General features: G+C 52.9%; 1 protein-coding gene across 5 annotated transcripts in view; it reads left to right on the top strand.

Annotated features, from left to right (window-relative positions):
- GRIK5 (glutamate ionotropic receptor kainate type subunit 5) overlaps positions 1-15793 on the top strand; it is a 51423-nt gene extending 35630 nt beyond the window's left edge. For 3 of the 5 annotated variants that reach the window (XM_074369528.1, XM_074369530.1, XM_074369531.1), the window contains 8 exons: positions 3-119; positions 315-424; positions 829-1002; positions 8714-8879; positions 9396-9621; positions 10802-10930; positions 11024-11145; positions 14802-15793. In XM_074369528.1, the coding sequence (XP_074225629.1) occupies positions 3-119; positions 315-424; positions 829-1002; positions 8714-8879; positions 9396-9621; positions 10802-10930; positions 11024-11145; positions 14802-15230 (1473 nt within the window). In that variant the 3' untranslated portion in view covers positions 15231-15793. Of the gene's footprint in view, positions 1-2; positions 120-314; positions 425-828; positions 1003-8713; positions 8880-9395; positions 9622-10801; positions 10931-11023; positions 11146-14801 lie in introns of those variants that run through there. The other 2 variants (XM_045510535.2, XR_012509000.1) reach the window with 2 other exon arrangements.
- The last annotated feature ends 4081 nt before the right edge of the window (positions 15794-19874 follow it).

Here is a 19874-nt window from a genome sequence, read left to right as displayed (position 1 = left end):
AGCAGAAGGCAGACCTGGCTGTGGCTGCGTTCACCATCACAGCTGAGCGGGAGAAGGTCATCGACTTCTCCAAACCCTTCATGACCCTGGGGATCAGCATTCTCTACCGAGTGCACATGGTATGGTTCCCCCAGAGATGTGGGGGGTGCAGGGGCTGGCACTGGGGCCAAATGCCTGTGTCCCCAAGGGAAGCAGAGGCTGTGGGCTGGACCTCAGATGGGCCAGTGGGGCTTGTGGGCCCCAGAGGGTCGGGTCAGGGCTGGGGATGTGGCTCAGGTCAGTGCGGCTCCGGGTCTCACTCCCTCTCCCACCAGGGCCGCAAGCCTGGCTACTTCTCCTTCCTGGACCCCTTCTCCCCTGCTGTGTGGCTCTTCATGCTTCTTGCCTACCTGGCCGTCAGCTGCGTCCTGTTCCTGGCTGCCAGGTGAGTCCACTACTCACTGCCCAGGAAGGAGATCGGGGAGGAGGCATGGGCCGGGCCTCAGTGCCTGACCTGCACATTCTGTTATCTCTCTGGGCCATCCTGGCCTCCGCTCAGGGCCTTGGATTCCCTGCACCCTCCCTTCTCCCTTTCTGGCCCTGCCTCTGTGTTTCCTCCTTGTGGCTCTGACTTCTGCTTGTGGTTCTCTCTGGGCCTGTCCCCTTCCCAGTCTTTCTCTCCCTCTCCCCTTTTGCCCCCACTGCCACTCTCTATTTCTCTGGGTATGTCTGTCTTCATCTCTGTCTCTCTCTTCTCCTCCATTTTTCTCCCCTGTCTCTTCTTATCATGGTGGTTCTCTCTCCTCTTTTTCTCTCCCTTTTCTCCCCACCTACCACGTCTCTCCACAGGCTGAGCCCCTACGAGTGGTATAACCCGCACCCGTGCCTGCGGGCGCGACCCCACATCCTGGAGAATCAGTACACGTTGGGCAACAGTCTCTGGTTCCCCGTGGGGGGCTTCATGCAGCAGGGCTCGGAGATCATGCCCCGGGCGCTGTCCACGCGCTGCGTCAGCGGAGTCTGGTGAGAGGCTGTCTGTCTGCCCCACCTGGGGCTTGGGGCTGGGGGGCCCATTCCTGTTACCCACGCCAGCTGTGTGACAGGGATGCGGTGGGAAGCAGTGAGCCCCAGCTCTGCCACTCACTAGCTGTGTGACTTTGGGTTGGCCATATGCCCTCTTCATGCCTTGGTCTCTTTGTCTGAGAAATGGGGATAAAAATGTCCATGTCTCAGGTTGTAAGGGTTCAGTGAGGCTATGATGGAAAAGTGCTCCTGCTGACCTGAGGGAGTATAATCAGGACAGCATCAATGTTATCACTGTCTTAGACATTGCCCGGGCAGTCACAGGGACTTAGGATCCTGGAGCCAGGACAGCCTTCACTGTCCAGAGACCGAGGCTGAGAGGCATTTGCTCCCTCAAAGTCCCACAGGGACCTAGAACCTTGGACAGAACTTATTGTGCCCCCGAGACAAGCTTCAAGAAGCTACATGTCAGAGAGCAGATGCCGATAACTGATGGCGTCTGGCCCATAGTTTAAATTTTTTTGAATTAGTTGGCATTTTAAAATTGGGCAAATTCACTCACACATTTAGATTTCTCACTCTTCTTGAAGACTCGGGAGACCTGGTAGTGCTCGACTGGCATTCCCTCCTGGCCTTGATGTCTGTTCTGTGGGCCTCGGCCACCTCTGCCCCGTCAGTCACTTTCGGGCCCAGCATCCACAAGCACTTGCATTTGCTGCCCTGTCCTTCCAGGAGCAGCTGGGCTTGGTGGCAGCTCATGTAGCCTTTCTCACCTCCTTTTCCTCGTTAGAACCACAGAAAGCTGAGGTGAATGTTTAGGACGAGGAATATTCTCCAGGTTTTATGAATTAGAAGACTGAGACCTGGAGAGAGGGAGTAATTTGCTAAAGAGCATGCATTCAGCTAGAGGCCGGGCCAAGCAGAGCCAGCCTTTCTCCCCAGTGCCGCTCCCCCGGCAGGCCCTCAGCGCTGCCTGTGCCGGGCCCTGCTCCCCCGGCCTTGGGTGACCTCTCCAGGGCAGCCGAAGCATCAGGCCTTTTCAGGGAGTGCTTCTTCCTTGGCCTCCTCCCCGTCAGTCAGAATTCACACATCAGTAGTCATTCAGCGACAGATGCTTCTCAGGCCTCTCCATGTGCCAGGCACTCAGGTGAAAAATCAGCCCTCAGGAGGCAGAGTCGCTGAGAATAAATGAACAAACAGATAAATAAACACAGAGACATCATATTTCATGTCAAGAATATGTCCCAAACATACTGTCTAATTCAAAACTTGTTTACTTGAGATTAACCATAATGGTGGCAGGTTTTTCTCTCCCCCAACCCAGTGAGACTAACTACTATCTGGCAGTCATTTGCAATTTGCTTAGTCCATTGGCTTTGAAACTTTTGAATCTTGATGATTTTTTGTTTAACACTTTGGAATTGGCATCATTTTGAGAGTTATACCCTGCATTCGTTCCCTATGGCTGCTGCGGTAAATCACCACAAAATCAGTGGCTTAAAAACAACAACAGTTTATTCTCTTACAGTTCTGGAGATCAGAAGTCCAAAATAGATGCCACTGTGCTAAAATCAAAGCGTTGGCAGGGCCGGTTCTTCTGCAGGCTCTAGGGGAGGATCCATTTCCTTGCCTTTTCCAGCTTTTAGAAGCTGCCTGTGTTCCTGGGCTTGTGGCCCCTTCCTCCGTCTTCAGAGCCAGCAGGGTAGCATATTCAGATCTCTCTCTCTGACTCTGACCTCCTTGTTCCACTTATAAGGACCCTTGTGATTCCACTGGGGCCCCCTGGATAATCCGGCCTACTCTCCCCATCACAAGATACTTAACTTAATCATGTCTGCCAAGACCCTTTTCCCCTGTGAGGGGACATAACTCACAAGTTCCAGGGATTAGGACGTAGACGTCTTTGGAGCAGGGCTTTCTTCTGCCTCCTACTTCGCACCCCGAGTGAACTTTGTTAACGTTTTCAATATAGTGATGTATCAGATGCGCGTAAATTGTGCTTTTGAAGAACCAAACAGGGTGCAGTGAGAGAGAACAGTAGAGAATGGAGGTGCTCAGGGAAGGCCCCTCCGAGGAGGTGACATCTAGGCTGAGTCCTGAAGGTGAAAACAGAGGCATGCCTGCCGAGGAGAGGGAGGCACGCTCCAGCCAGACAGGAGAGGGCTGCGTGTGTGAGGAGGTAGCTGAGAGGACGTGAGGAGACCTGCCGTGACAAATCTGGCTGAGTCCCCCAGTCAGATGGGGGACCAGTGACTGCCTCTCTACAGGCCATCCTTTCTGCTCCTCTGCCAGGGACCCCCTTCTCCATCTGGGCATTCTATGCCCCCTCTCTTGCTGTCAACCTGGAAGCCCCCCATCCCGCCCCCTCCTTCACTGGGGCCTTTGACCCCAGGCTCACTCTTACCTCCACCCTGAGTCCTCATTCGCTCATTCAACAGATATTTCAATAGATGTTTATTAATCTCCAAATGGGACCTCAGCCCGGTGATTGAGCAGGCCACAGCCAGTGGTGGGGCAGTGGGGGTGGGTGCCAGGACCCTGGGGACTTGGCTGCCACCTGAATTAGCAGCAGCCCGGCCAGATCCTGTCTCTGGAAACTGCACCCAAGGGCTCGGCGTCGTTCAGGGCAGCTCTGCCTTGAAAGTCAGCGTTTCTGAGTTTACGTTCTGACCCTGGCCCTGTCCTTCCAGGGCTCTCCCTCAATCACTGCTGTGAGGTGTGTCCTTTGACCTCCTTTCCTGTTCTCTGAGCCCCATCTGCTTTCATCTCTGTCCACCTAGGTAGGCTCCTAGGCCATTTCTTCAGGCGTTCCTTTGCCATTGTCCTCAACTTCTCCCACTCCTCCTTCCACTCCTCCTTTCCTCATGCCTTCCTGCAGGAAAGCTGCCAAACCTCACATCTGACCGGCAGCTTGGCTCCCCCGTCCTCCGTTCCCCCAGGGCATGTGGACCCCCTTTATTGATGTGTCCAATACATACCCTGTTAGCCACCCTGCTTCTAGAAACTCTTTGCTTTTAGGCTGCTGTGTGCTTCTGGTTTCCTCCTACCTCTTTCGATCCTCTGTTTCATTTCACTGTGGGTTCCTTTGGCCCTTGCTCTCTCTCACCTGGAACACCTCACTCCACACCAGTGATTTTTCAGTGCTCACAGACTCAGTGCCCTCTTTTTATAACAAATATTTTGTAACATCTCTTTTCCACCCTAGTGAAACTCAAGGATAATGTATCTACCTGCACACCTACCTACTGATTAAAATCAATATAATGCTCTAATTGCAATACAGAGGAGAAAGGGGGCAGAGACTGATGATAAAACAATAGGATAGTACCATGTAAACGTGTGGGCGGGACTGTGCTGGAAGACCGAATGCAGCAGTCAGGTGGCTGCACCTACGGGTGATGGATACGATTGGAATTATAAGAAGTAAGACCATTTAGTAGAATTATGTCGACACCTGAGACTTGACACTTTGAAATAGCTGGCAAATAAGTGTATTTGTACAAATACAAATCACCGCGAGGGTGATAATTTCCCAGTGCAGCTGGTCTGAGTGTCTTCACTTGGTGACTCAAATACCACAAGCAGTGTTGCTGTCAGAGACGCAATTTCCCAAAATGGTGAACGGTTCTTGGCAAAGTTTCAAACAAAACAACATCCAGTTGTTCCTCAATCTAAACAATAGGTGTATTTCTAGGGATTTTGGTTTCTATTATAGCCATGCAAAAAATACTTTGGTTTTGGGGGTGGGGAGGGTATGGCTCAGTGGTGGAGCGCATGCTTAGCATGCACGAGGTCCTAGGTTCAATCCCCGGTACCTCCATTTAAACAAACAAACAAACAAAACTTTGGTTTTTATGTATCAAGGAGTTAGACTCAGGTAATCAAATACCAGATTTTCCCTGCGTTCCGACTGGGTTGCATTGGTCTATACCTGCTCCCACCCACTGACACCAGGTGACCTCAATCACTCTGGCCATCAGAGTGCCCCACACCTAACCAAGCACCTTCCTCCAGCACCCCCCACCCCTGGGACACTATCCACCCAGGGACCACCGCTCTGTACACTCCAGAGCCATCTCGTCCACCTGGGCTTCCTTTGCTCTTCATAACTGACACTTCCCAAGTCTGCATCTCCATACCTCTCCGAGCTCTCGTCATTACTCCCAAATCAGACTCCCCACCTGTGTTCCCCTGCTCTGTGAGTGGCCCCATCTCCCCCACCAGCACCACCACCAGTCAGCCACACTGCGTCTTCAGGATCTAGGAGGTGCCTTGTGTGTGTCAGGCTCTGAATAATTTTGTCTTGAGTGAATGACAGCATTGACCTATTGGATGGGTTTGGAGAAATTTGGTTTCCAGAGAGACTATTTCAGACCCCGGGTCTTTGTGTGTGTTAGGTTTTGGTTTTCTTTTGCAGAAGGCATGTTATCCATCCCCTTATCTTCCACTCCACCCCCATCCCAGTCCCTAGCACAGCACTGTACATACGTGCTCAGCAAAGGACAGCGGCTGTTTTCTTCATTATCTGCTGGAGGAGGAGGTGGTCTGGGAGGCCCACTGAGCATCTCCCCTGTCCTGAGGCCCCACAAATGTGTACATCTGCAAGGAGACTGGCCACTCTCACCTCACCTCACCAGGTGGGAGGACAGAGAGGGCCAGGGTAGCTGCCTTTGGGTCTTTGAGCCAGGCCAGTGGGTGCCTCTTCTCCCAAGTCAGTCCTGAGTCACCAAGACAAGAGCACACATGTGCATGGCACTTGCTCTGTGCCAGATGTAACTCACTCTTACGACAGCCCTGTGAGGAGGGGCCTACGATTATACTTAACCTCACAGGTGAATCCGAGGTCTCACAGCTAGCCAGTGATGGAGGCAGGATTTGGGGATTTTCCACAGACCTTTCTGTTATTGATTTCTACTTTATCTCCACTGTGGTCAGAGAACATTCTCTGTAGGATTTTAATCCTTTGCAATTTACTGAGACTTGTTTTATGGCTCAGCATATGGTCTGTCCTGGTAAATGTGCTATATGTACTCGCACAGTGTGTATCCTGCTGTTGGTGGGTGCAGTGTTCTATAAATGGCAATTAGGGCCAGTGGGTTATTCATGTCTTCTGTGTGCTTTCTGACTTTCTGTCTACTTGTTCTATCAATTATTAAGAGAGGAGTGTTGAGATCTCTACCTGTAATTGTGGAGAAATTGTATCTATTTCTCTTTTCAGTTCTATCAGTTTGTGCTTCATGACTTTTGAAGCTCTGTAATTAGGTGCATAAATGTTTAGGATTGTTGCATCCTCTTGCTGAACTGACCCCTTTGTTATTATATAACATTCCTCTTTGTTCCTGGTAAATTCCTCGTTCTGAGGTTACCTTTATTTGGTATTCATTGTAGCCGCACTCGCTTTCTTATTCTTAGTGTTTGCATAGTCTATCTTTTTCCCATCCTTTCACTGTCAGCCTACCTGTATTGTTACATTTAAACTGGGTTTCTTATAGGCAGCATACACTTAGGCCTTGGACCAGGGTTGGCAAACACTTTCAGTATTGGGCCAAATAGTAAATCTTTTAGGCTTTTCTGGACATACAGTATCTGTTGCAACTACTCAACTCTGTAGTGCGAAAGCAGCCATGATTGAATGAGTGTGGCTGTGTTCCAACAAAACTTTATGGACCCTGACACTGAAATTTAAATTTTATGTGTCATGTGTCATGTGTCATGAACTATTACTCTTCTTTCATCATTAGCCATTTAAAAATGTGAAAATCATTCTTAGCTTGTGGGCTGTGCAAAAAGACAGCAAGTCAGATTTGGCCTGTGCGCCATAGTTTGCCTACCCCTGGCTGAGACCATTTACCTATAATGTAATTATTGACATGGTTGGGTTTAAATCTGGCAACTTGCTGTTTGTTTTTTATTTGTCTCTTCTTTGTTCTTTTTTTCCCTCTTTTCCTCCTTTCTTTCTGATTTATTGAGATTGTTAGGGTTCTGTTTTATGTCCACTATTGACTTATTAACTATACTTCTTTTTTACATTTTTCTTAGTAGTTGCTCTGGGTTTACAATATGCATTTTTTAACTTACTGCAAAATGCTTTCAAGTAATATTATACCACTTCACATAAGATGTAAGAACTTATAATAGAATGCCTCCATCTCTGCCATCTTTTGGGCTGCTGTTGTCAGATATATTATTTCTGCATATCTTATGAACCCCACAGTATATTAGGCTTGTGTATATGTGTGTTTGCTTAAGCAGTGTCTTTTAAAGAAACTGTAAAATAAGGACTGTATCTTTTATATTTGCTCACACATCTACCATTTCTGGTGCTCTTCATTTCTTCATATACGTGCACATATCTATCCATCTAGTATTTTCCTTTTACCTGAAGAACTTCTTTTACTATTTCTTGAAGTGCAGGTCTGCTGGCAATTAGTTCTCCCAGCTTTTGTTTGTATGAATAATTTGTTAGTGTGCTTTCTTCTTTGAAGCATCTTTTTGCTGGACAGGGGATTCTAGGTTGACAGTTTCATTCTTCTTTCCACACATTGTTGCATTGTCTTCTGGCTTGCATGCTTTCTGACAGGAAGTCTACTGTCACTCTGTCTACTGGCAGTAGACTTTGATTCTCTGTGTGTAATATGTTTTCTCCTTTTCTAGCTGCTTTTTGTTGTTGTTGTTTTTGGTTTTTTTGGGTGGGTGGGTGGGAGGTAATTAGGTTTTTTAATGTAGTTTTAGAAGAGGTACTGGGGATTGAACCCAGGACCTTGTGCATGCTAAGTATGTGCTCTGCCACTGGAGCTATACCCTCTCCCCTTTGAATGTATTACTTTAAAGAGTCTTGGACTCTTTCTAGAAGGCAGTTTAGTTACTTTGAATTGTTTTGATCCTTTCCAGGCCTGTTTTTAAGCTCTTTTGGGTAGGTTTAGCCTGGCCTTTATTCTACAGCTAACAACTCTATTTCTAACGTGTTATCCTTTTGGGTCTCTACTGAATGGGTTTGGTATTCAGTGAAGTCTCTCTACTCTGGTTGGAGGGAGCTCAAAAGAGTCCCAACCCTGTGTGAGCCCTGGGAATTGTTCTTTCTTTGCAAACTGTTCTTACATAACCCCTTGGCGTTTTACCCCATACATGCACAGATTGATATTTGGCCAAAAGGACTCCATGCAGATTTCTAGAACTCTCTCTCTCTGTGCAACTCCTCCCTCTTGGGTATTGTGTCCCACAAATTCCAGGAATCTTGGCCTTCTTGATCTCTGATCTCCATCTCCACAACTCAGTGACATTGCCAGACTATTTAGGTTTTCCTTCCTGGCACTACAGTCTGTAAATTAAATCCAACCAGACAGCCTGGGAAATGACAAGTCTCACTTCATTTGTTTCTCTTTTCTCAGGGATCGCTGTCCTGTGACGCCTGTTGTCCTTTGTCTTTGTCATTTCCTATATTCTGTTCAGTTTTCTAGTTCACAGAGGGAGGATATTTCCAGACCATCTTATTCTCTTGTGTCTGGGAAGAGAAATCTCTGGAAGTAATATATTTAAACCCAGGGAGTCTGGCTCCAGAATCTATCCTCTCAGCCTCTCCCCTAGTCAGCAGTCAGTGAGCCTTCTAGATGCTGGGGTTACTGAAGGGGGACACCACCAATGGGGCACGTGACCACTGGGGCCAGGTCGTAGGTATGGCTCCAGCCTGTAGCTCACCCCTCCCACCCCTCAGGTGGGCCTTCACTTTGATCATCATCTCCTCCTACACGGCCAACCTGGCCGCCTTCCTCACCGTGCAGCGCATGGAGGTGCCCGTGGAGTCGGCTGACGACCTGGCAGACCAGACCAACATTGAGTATGGCACCATCCACGCTGGCTCCACCATGACCTTCTTTCAGGTGGGGCCACCAGAGCCACCCAGGCTTGGTATTGGGAACCCCGCCATACACAGCAGCTCAGGATGGGGCAGGGTATTCCTCAGAAGGTTCCCGCAGGGCCTACTGGAAGTCAGCTGGCCTATTTGGCATGGATGGGGGTCTTCCTGAACTAGGCTGGGCCCTGGGGAGAAATGGGGGTTGAGCGTCTACTCCCAGCTTCTGTGAAGAAGGCCTGGGAACACCAGGAAGGCAGGGCTGGGTGTCAAGCTGAGCTGAGGCCCAGGGGTGGAAGAGAACAAAAGGCTTGAAAAATAGACTGTGGCCCCTTCTTCCCAAGCCTTCAGTCCTCAGGGTCCTTGCTTGGCTGGTGGGTGTGGGGATAACTTGGACTTGGCCTTGAGCAGTCTGCCTGTCTTCCTCTGGTCTCCTCACTCTCTTGGGTTGAGGGAGACTTCCTGGAGGGCAGGGGACAGGGCTCAGGAGAGAGGAAAGTGGAAAGACCCTCACCTGTCTTCCCCTTGTGCCCCCGCTGCCCAGAATTCACGGTATCAGACGTATCAGCGTATGTGGAACTACATGCAGTCAAAGCAGCCAAGCGTATTTGTCAAGAGCACAGAGGAGGGCATTGCCCGCGTCCTCAACTCCCGCTACGCCTTCCTGCTCGAGTCCACCATGAACGAGTACCACCGGCGCCTCAACTGCAACCTCACCCAGATCGGGGGCCTCCTCGACACCAAGGGCTACGGCATCGGCATGCCGCTGGGTATGGCAGCAGCGGGGCTGGGGGTGTGTGGGGGCCCTGGGCATCCGAAACCAAGCCCTGTGAACAGGCTGGGGAGTGGGCCAGGCCCTCCCAGTGGCAGGCTGGGTGTGCTGTGTGTGGCCTCCCGCGTGTATGGCCTTGGGCAAGTGACTTCCTCAACCTAACCTGCAGAAACAGGCCTGGCAGCAGTCAGTTCCAGCCCCGCAGGGCTGTTGGGAGAACCCAGTGAGACTGCGCACAACTCGGTGTGTGTCAGTGCACGTGGGCCGTGAGGCTTGCCGCCTTCCCGCTTTGGCCCTCAGGCCCCTGAGACTGAGGACCTGATTTTATTTGCTTCATATTCTCTGCACCAAACCCACAGCCTGGCTTGCAGAGCAGGTGCTCAGGAAATGGATAATGGATGCCATTGGATGGATGGAAGGGATAGAGGGAGGGGAATGATGGATGGCTCTGCCACGGAGACTTGGACATGCTTTTCCACGGCTCGGTGCTGGGACCTCACCACCAATTTTGTCACCAAATTTTGGCATTTTGGTTTCTAAACCCATCTATATTCAGATGACAGCTACATTACCTACCTTTAACTGCATAATCAGTTACTCCAGGTCTTAGTAGCTTTGTGGTAGGGTCAGTGCTGTGCCAGGGAAGCAGTGGAGACTGCTGCTTTGGTCATGTGTTGAGTCAGGGAGGAAGCTGGGATCTGAATTCAGGTTGATGTGACTTTAGAGCCTGGAGTGAAGTGAGGAAAGGAACATTCCAGGTGGAGGCAAAGGTCCTAAGGGAGCCCCAGGTGGCGGGACCAGTAAAAGCAGGATCCTGTTGGCTGAGGAAAGAACGTTTTTTTCAAGTTGCAACCAGAAGCCATTGGAAAGTTTTAAGCACCAGAGAGGCATGATCTATGCTTTTGTTTCTGAAATTGTCACTCTGGCTGCTGTACTGAGGAGAGCCTGGGTAGGGGGTGAGAGGAGGCCATAGGGAGGGGATGGTGACAGATGTAACATCTGGGGGCTTGGCCCAGGGTGGTCACAGGGGAGGTGGCAAGCAACAGCCAGACTCGAAGGTAGATGGGGGATGCGGCCGAGCCAGGAGGAGAGGCCATGGTGAGGGAACACTTGGAGTTTGGGTGGGCAGGGCTCCGGGGCCCCAATGGCCAGTCCACCCCATCGTGTGCCCGGTCCAGGCTCCCCATTCCGGGATGAGATCACACTGGCCATCCTGCAGCTTCAGGAGAACAACCGGCTGGAGATCCTGAAGCGCAAGTGGTGGGAAGGGGGCCGATGCCCCAAGGAGGAGGACCATCGAGCTAAAGGTCAGCCACCCCTGCACGCCGTGCCCTTCCCCAAGGCCCCTGCTGCCCCCTGGCCCACACGCCCCACACCTGGCTCCCCATCTCGGCCCCCAGGTTTGGGCATGGAGAACATTGGCGGCATTTTTGTTGTGCTCATCTGTGGCCTCATCATTGCTGTCTTTGTGGCTGTCATGGAGTTCATATGGTCCACGCGGAGGTCAGCAGAGTCTGAAGAGGTAAGGAGGCTGGTGAAGGGTGTGTGGGGGGAAGTGGGACCCCAGGGGCAGAGGGCAGGAAGACTGAGGCATTGGGAGGAATGCGAGAGGCTGGGATGAGCCTGGGAGGAGCCAGGGAGGTGAGAGAGGATCCAAGAGACTCCAGGGGTCGAGCAGATCCATGAAGAAGTGAGAGCAGAGGGAGCCAGGGTCCCCGGGCATGAGGGAGGGCAGAGGGGGAAGAGGGCGCAGGCAGAGATGAGGATGCAGGCGAGGGAGTGAGGAGGGGCAGAGAGAAGGATTCAGGGAGAGGCCTAGGTGGTAAAGCAAGAAGAAATAGGAGGAGAGACAGGTGAGGATCATGCAGCTGAACATGACAGCAAGAAAACAGACTTGCTGGCTGGTCTCACGCTCTGTTCAGGCGTGGTGCTGTCCAGCCCGTCATGCCTCTGCGCTCCTACAGGATTGTGACTTCCCCCTCTCTGCCAGCCTCCAACACCTCCTCCCCTTCCTCGCTTTCAGCTTATGACCTTGCTTCTACTCCTGCCTGAGGAAAGCAGGAGTCAAAGTGCATACCAAGACCCACCTCCACATTTAGCCACCTGCCTGCTTTCTCCACTCGCCCCATTAGTTACTCTAAATGAATATCCATGCTCCTTGCTAAGGCACCCTCCACTTGTGCCCCATCTCCTCTCTCACCTTGCCAAGGACATCCCTCAGCCGTTTTCTCCTTCCCTCCTGCATCATCAGTTTTCCTTTCTACTGGATCAAGCCTGGCAGCATATAAAGGTGCTGTCATTTCTCCCATCTTCAAGAAACCTTCTCTAGACCCCACTGCCCCTCCCAGCCACCACTGCATTTCTCCCCTTCTGCTGCAGCCTTGTCAGAGTGTGTCCCTCTGCTGTTTCCAGTTTCTGCCCTCCCATTCATTCTTGGGCACACTCCCATTTAGCTTCTGTCCCCACCTCTCTACTGAAGCCAGTCTCATCACCAGTGACCTCCACATCTGAAATCCAGTGCCCCAGTCTCTGACCTCATCATGGTAAGGTAGCCATGGGCTTTAGCACAGCCAATCACTCTCTCCTCACAGCCCCCTCTTCCCTGCTCCTGCCCCATTGTCCTCCTACCTCTCCAGCACTCTTCTGTCAGGGGGCTCTAGGGCTCAGTCCTCAGACCACTTCTCTTCTCTTTCTCCACTGCCTCGGTTATCCCATCCAGCCAAATGATTCATAAGACCATCTGTATGCAGATGACTCCTGTATTGTTATCTTTTGCCATGTAACAAATTATCCCTCAGGTTAGCAACTTAAAACAGCCAGCTTATATCAGTTCATAGTTTCTGTAGGTCATGAATCTGGGAGCAGCTTAGCTGGGTGGTTCTGGCTGCCCAGTGTCTCTGGTGAGGTCATGGTCATGAGGTTGGCTGGGGCTGCTGTGGTCTGGAGGCTCGACTGGGGCTGGAGGATCCACTTCCAAGATGGTTCACTGTCTCAGAATATACCTGTAGGGCTTTAATTTGTGGAGGTGACTGAGTGATGACATGGAGGGGCCAATGTCATTGAAACAATGTATTACTCACATTACCTGAGAGGAGAGGGTCCACCATGCCATCTAGGCCACAAGGGAAGCACCAGATTTGGTCAGGGGGCAGATGGAGGGAGAGGGAAACCCAGGCCAAAGCCCTTTTTCGGGCTTTCCATGGGAAGGGCAAGGCTGGTAGGAAAACAGCTTAGGATCGGGCAGTGTAAATACTGTCAGCAGGCTCTGGGCTACTGGGTGGTGGTCTTTAGTTGTCTGGGTCAGCTCTCGTCCTGGGTTGATTTAGGGCAGGGAAAATACTAGCTGGTGTGTGGAAGTCAGATATGAAAGGTGGGCTCCCAGCCCTTTGCTGTCCCTAAGAATTGGCTAGCTCTGGGAGAGCAGTCTCTCCCTGGATGCCAAGATGTCAAAACATCCTAAGATAGAATAAAAACTCATCACATGGTAGTTGGCAGGAGGCCTCAGTTCCTCACATAGAGACCTTTCCGTAGGGCGGCTTGAGTGTCTTCACGCCATGGAAGCTGACTCCCCCTGGAGCGAGTGATCTAAGAGAGAGCCAAGCAGAAGCCAAAATGTCAGCTGACCTAGCTGTATTCTCTTGGTCGCACAGCAACCCTCATATAAAGGCAAAGGGAATTACACAAGGGGGCAGGATCTTGGAGGCTGCCTACCATATCCCCCAAATGTGTATCCCTTACAGAGGCTTCTCCCTGAACCTGTGGTTTGTAAATTCAGTTCTATACTCAACGTCCCACATGAATGTCCAACAGGTAGTGCTTGATGTCATGTGTCCAAAGCAGAGCTCCTGCCTGCTCACCACCAGGCAATTCCAGTTGCTCATGACAAAATATGTGGAGTCACCCTTCATTCCTCCTCTCTCATACCTTCTATCTAGTCTCTTAGCATAGATCTCTTTGGCTCCACCTTCAAAACATACCCAGAATTCAACCCCTTCTCACCTCCTTGGCCCCCGCTACCCTGGTCCAGCCACCACTGTCTCCTGCCTGGTGACAGTAGCAGCTTCCTAGTGGGCTCCCTGCTCTTGCCCTTGGCCTCCCTACAGTCTGTTCTCAACACAGCTCCAGAGTGATCCTGTCAAAGCACAGCAGTCCTATGCTTAAAACTCTCCAGCGGCTCCCATGTGACTCAGAGTGAAAGCCAAACCCTTATAGAGTCCTTTGGGCCTCATACAGCTGGCCCCCATTGCTCCCCGACCTCATCTCCTCTCCCCCTGCACACCCCACCCTGGCCCCCACCTGCTGCAGGCTCCTCCAGCACCTCATGCTGCTCCTGCCTCAGTGCCCCTGTGTCCTACTGAGTTGTCTGCCTGCCCTCCTCCCAGGCCCCATGCAGCTCATCCCTCACTGCTTTTGTCTACTTGCAGGTCCTCTTCTCAATGAGTATTTCCTAACGCCCCATCTCAAAATTGAACATCACTCCCCACCTATGCGCCCACCTCTTTTCTCAATTTTATTTCTCTCCAAAGCACTTACCACCATCTAACATACTACTTATGGTTACAGATTTATTTTTTTTGTCTCTGCACACTGGAATATAATCTCCACGAGAGCAGACTGTTTGTTATCCGTTCTGTTCTCTGCTGTATCCTCAATGCCCAGAACAGTACCTGGGAAACAGCAGGTGGTCAACAAATATGTCTGGCAATACTGAGTGCATGAATCAGTGGCAGAGGATAGAAAACAAGCAGGAGGGAAAGACGAGGCAATTAGGAACTTTCCGTGATAAGACACGAGGAAAGAGCAGGAAGAGAGGAGCGTAGGTAGGAGGTGAAAGGCAGGTTTAAGAACAAGTTCAAAGAAAGGGAGACAGGAGAGAGCAGTGGAGGAGAGAATGGAGTTGATAGTTGGAGAGGTGAGAGCGGAAGGGCACGGGGAAATAAGGGAACTGTGAGGAAAGAGAATGGGAAGTGAGGAGAGGGTAGAAGGAAGACAGGAGGTGAAAGGGCTTTCGGGGAAAGAGGAAGAGGTGAAGAAAGAGGTGAGGCAGGTAGAGCAGGGAGGTGTGGAGAGGGCCTGGAAGAACGGAGAGGACGAGAAGGAAAGGGAGGAGGCAGGGGAGGCGGCGAGGAGCGTGCAGGAGGGTGACCTCCGCGCCCGCCCCGCCCGCGCCGCCCCCAGGTGTCCGTGTGCCAGGAGATGCTGCAGGAGCTGCGGCACGCTGTGTCCTGCCGCAAGACATCGCGTTCCCGCCGGCGCCGGCGCCCGGGCGGCCCGAGCCGGGCCCTGCTGTCGCTGCGCGCCGTCCGTGAGATGCGCCTTAGCAACGGCAAGCTCTATTCGGCCGGCGCGGGCGGGGACGCGGGCAGCGCGCACGGGGGCCCCCAGCGCCTCCTGGACGATCCGGGGCCGCCCGGCGGGGCCCGGCCCCCCGCCCCCACCCCCTGCACCCACGTGCGCGTCTGCCAGGAGTGCCGGCGCATCCAGGCCCTGCGGGCCTCAGGGGCCGGCGCGCCCACGCGTGGCCTGGGCGCCCCTGCCGAAGCCACCAGCCCGCCCCGGCCACGACCTGGCCCCGCCGGTTCCCGCGAGCTGGCCGAACACGAGTGACCATGGGCAGGGCCGGGCGGGCGCCTGGACTGACCCCCGCCGCCCTCGCTTCCCCAGTGGGCGAGAGACGGGACATGTGCTCCCGCGCGCCGGACGCCGCGATTTTGCCTTCGGTTCCCGGTGAAGTCCGAGGCCCGGCTCCGGAGCCTGCCTGCGCCCCCTAGTGGACTCGCCAGAGAGTGCCGCGGACGCCCGCACTCCGTCCCCCACTGCAGACAAGGGGAGCGCAGGAACCCAGGACTCCAGGGGCTGGGGACTGCAGGGGCTGTTCCCGGAAGCGGGAAGCAGTCCGTGGGGAGAACCTCATTCTGGGACTGCTCAGGCTCCCCAAGACTTGATGCAGCCCTCCCCACTTCTGGAGGAGTGGAGGGCTTCTGGGCAAATGGGTGTCCCCTGGTGCCCCCTCGACTCTTCTCTTTCTCTCTTTTTTTTGGGGAGAAACCTCGGAATTTCTATGAGACCCCCCCACAGGGAGGGGGTCAGTTGGGCCCCCATCCCTCCCCCTGCCACACTCCAGTCCCTGTTGGAATAAAAAAAAGTACAAAACCCCAAAACTGGGGATACCCGGGTCTTGTTTCCTGGGGGTGTGAGGACATGGAAAGCTTGGGGCCCCGGGAATCTGCTGAGAACCACAAACTGGATGGTCACTCCGACATTCTCTTTGATTCTCCGCCCTGCCCACAGACAGCAGGTCAGTCCAGATCCAGTTAGCTGGCCCTTCACCACTGACCTTCTCCCAGGACAGAAGGAGGCTGCGACAGAGACCCTGAGACAGATGGAGAGAGATGCAGGGATCTGGAGAGGCGGAGACACCAGGAAAAGGAGACACAAAGACAGAAACCAGATGGGGCTGGGGGAGGGGAGGGCGAGTAAACTGTTCAGTGTGGTGGTGCCTGGGGTGGCCTGTATGTGTATCTGGGCTAGGGTAATTTGGCGACTTTACAGTCGTGTGTATGTGTATACGTCCGTGAGACCATCTTCAGCTGTCTGTGACTGATCCTGTTTCTGCGGAAAACGTACCTCCCCAGCCCCCAAGAGAGGAAATGAGAAATCCCAGTTGCGGGGGAGGTGGGGGGAACGCAAGGGAGGCTGAAGGGCTAGTTGAGCTGGGAGAACGGGTGGGTCTGCTTTCTGTCCCCGCCCTCCCCCGCCCCGCTGGAGGTTTCTGTGGAAACTGCAGCTGAGAAAGGACGAGTGAAGGTCACACAGCGAGAGCCAAAACGAGGCCGAGTAGAAGGGGGAGAGATGGAGAGGTGGGGAGAGAGAGATGGGGCAGGCATAGGGAAGAGACAGAGATGAGGAGAGACAATGGGAGGCAGAGAGGGATGGGAAAAGAGAGGGCAAAGAGGGGGAGACAGGGAGAGATACCATGATGAGATGGAAGAAGAATGAGACAGAATGTAGAAGGGGAAGAGATGGATAGGCAGAGGGGGTTACAGGGGAAGCAGGAAGTTGAGACCCAGGGAGTTGAAGCTAAGAGAAACAGAGATTGAGGTCGAACAGAGACAGGTGGGAGACAAGAAGCCTTAGAAAACTAGATGGTGACTATAAGGAGCTGCAGCAGTGAGAAAAGCTAGACTGAGACGGACGGAGCGAGGGAAAGGAGGGAGGCTGGGTCCCGCCCCTCGGGCAGGCGGCCCAGAGCACGGGAGCTGTCCGTTCAGCACCGGCCTGGTGGGCCTGGCACAAAGCATCTCCCTGTCTCCCCTGCAAGGCCTGCCTGCCTAACTTGGCAGTGCTTAGGCGGGCCACACCCCAGGGGACCCTGCCTGGCACACAGCACCCCTAGTCTCCACCTGGCCCCTTCTGTGTCTCAGACACTTGTCATATGTGTGCCTCTCAGAGGCAGATGTGGGGGCAAACTTGTGTCTCAGGGTCCCTCAGTTGTTTCTACATCTCTTACAGACCCTAATCAATGTCTCTGCCCTTGGGCCGGACTGTTAGTCTGTCAAGGTGACTAGAATGTGATTGCAGACATTTCTGGTCTCTCCCTCTCTCTGTTCAAATACCAAGCAGCAGATCTCCTCTGGGGTATCTCTGAGTCTTCACCCCCATTTCTGCTCTGTCTGCAGTCTTTATCTCTGAGTCTCCCCAGTTTGCCAAACGTGTCTGCCTGGCTTTCTATGTCCCTGTGCCTCTTTGTCACCTTCACTAAGTAATTCTGTTGATCTATCTCCCTCTGTGTGTTTTCTTATTCTGTTTTTGTCAGTCTTTCTGTTCATATCTGCCTCTCTCTGCTTCTGAACTGTGTGGGTCCATTTCTCCTCTTAAGTCTCTCCTTCTGTCTCTCTTGCTGAGTTCCCCTGTCCCCGTCCATCCCTGTGACCTTCGTAAATCTTCCCTCCACCCCCCCCCAACTTCTGCAGAGCATCGCGCTGGGAGCACGATGCACAGTCATCAGTCTCAACAGACTGAGGAGGGAGTGCATAGGTGGGACATGAGCCTGTGTCTGGGGTGTGGTGTGGGGGACCAGGTCTCCCCCAACCTAGCTGGAGAGCAGGAGAGAAAGTCAAGAATCTTCTGGAATCCTGACACCTCTAGGCTTCTCTGAGCCCCCTTCCCCTTGGTCCAGGCCCATCCCTGAAGGACATGGTGTTAGGAAGGAAAAGGATAATTTGTTGACAGGACTTCCCTCCCTCCTTTCCCCTGGAAGGGGGCACAGTTGGGAAAGCGTCCTGGAGGCCAACTACCAGGGCTAGAAAATGTGGCTCCCCTCCCTCCCCAGTCTCCATGGAGACAGGCCAGGTCTGCTGGCCCAGCCTCCTTTGCTGCATCTGCAGCCTCCCTGTCACTATGGCAACAAGGGACAGCAGGGAGGGATGGGGACAGGTCAGAGAACAGGATTGGGCTGAGGCTCTGGGTGCTTGGGGAAGCCAGGGAACCCATTTCCCTGCCCCCTTCTATTCTCTGGCCCCATCTCCCTGTCCATGCCCATCTCTTGGTGGCTCTGAATCTCTGACTCTGTCTCTCTCACCTTCAGCCTTTCACACATTTCTGTGACCAGTTCCTTAACCTTCACCACCTGCCTATACACAAGGCTCACTCTGGGCTGCTTGTCTGTCCCCCACACCTTCACTCCCATAGGTGGGGAGGATACCCACGTTCTAAGAAAGCTACAGGGACAGGATATTGCTAGCTCTCTGTCCCTTCTACTATCCTCAGAGAGAGTCTGGGACTGTTCCTCATAGAGCAGAGAGGTGGGGGTGGGAGGCTGTAATTCCTCAGGCTCCAGTGGGTGGCCGATGAGGTGTTGTGTGTTATGTGGCAGGCCTGGAGTGTGGGTGCCAGCTATGCATCTGTGTGTGCATACACATACTGAGATGGGATGTGCGTGGAGTGTGGGTGTGGGCATTGGGGGTGTGTTTGGAGCTACAACAAAAGTGTATAAGATAGCATTTTGCAATATATGATGTGTGTAGTGTGCGAGGTGTGTGGGAAGGTGTCATGTGATCTGTGTCTGTGAATTATTGTCTTGTGTGAGTCCGTGTGCGCTTTTTGTCTGTCATTCACAATAGCAACGCTTTGGCCTTGCTAATTTTGCACTTTTGGCCTTTGCTCATGCCCAGGTATATTGGGGAGGAGTCCTTGTGATGATGTGTGTGATGTTGTATGACTATGCAACAGTGTCCACAAAGGTTCATGTAAGGTCTGGGGCAGTGTGAGACCTGTGCGTATGCGATGGTTCTGAGGGTGGATGTGTGTTGATTCATGGGTCCATGGGTTGTGTGGTTATAGGTCTGTATATGAGATGGTTCAAGGTCAGTGATGATGGAGTTGGTGATGTGTGTGTCTGCAATGTAGTGTTTTGAGGGTGTGTGTTAACCTACATAGCGTTTTATGACTGATTATGATTCTGTTGTGATGGAGGGTGCAAGGTGTGTGTTCTATGTGTGTTTCATTTCTACATGTTTGTGAGTCTTGGGTTGTTTGATGGGATAGTATAGTGTGTGTGTGTGTGTGTGTGTGTGTGTGTGTGATGGAATGTGATTGTGCAATTGGTGGTGTGTGATGAAGTGGTGTATGTGTGTGTCTGCAGCATCTGTGCTACCTGGGTACTGGTCGTGTGTGAGTGTGATGCTTGGTGAGATCCTCTGGCTGTGATGTGTCTCTTGGGTACCTGTGCAGTTGTGTCTCGTTGGCCATAATGTGTGTGGAGGACACACAGTGTGGGGGCCTCAGGGATCCTCTCCCCTCTGCAGCATCCCTGCTCATTGTGGGGTCTTCCTTGTCTCTTGTGTCTCCTGAACAGCACCCCCCACCCCAGTCTTCAGGGTTCCCCCTGCCTCACTGCAGAGGGAGGTGCTCTGGCCCCCTGCCTAATTGCTGTAGTTTAAGGGGCTTTCCTCCCACCTGGTGTCCACTTTCCACCGCGCACCCATCTATCTGGTGGCATACCCCCACAATGAGGGAACTTCCAGGGCCCTCCCACCCTCAGCGCTCTCTCCTTGGAGGCGACGCCCCACACTGCGGGGGTCTCCAGGCCCCTCATTGCGGAGGTCTCGGGGATCTCCGCCTCCCGCAGCGCTCCCCTTTCTCCGCGGCGCCTCCACTTTGCGGAGGCTAGGGGGCGGGGAGGACAGCTGCAGTACCGGGGGCGGGGCCGTGGGCCATCCATCAGGGCGACGGCGCCCCTGATTGGCCGGC

This window comes from Camelus bactrianus, chromosome 9, assembly GCF_048773025.1.
Source record: "Camelus bactrianus isolate YW-2024 breed Bactrian camel chromosome 9, ASM4877302v1, whole genome shotgun sequence".
NCBI classification, from domain to species: Eukaryota; Metazoa; Chordata; class Mammalia; order Artiodactyla; family Camelidae; genus Camelus; species Camelus bactrianus.
Note: the sequence above shows the minus strand (reverse complement) of the source record. Positions and strands in the feature narration are given on the sequence as shown.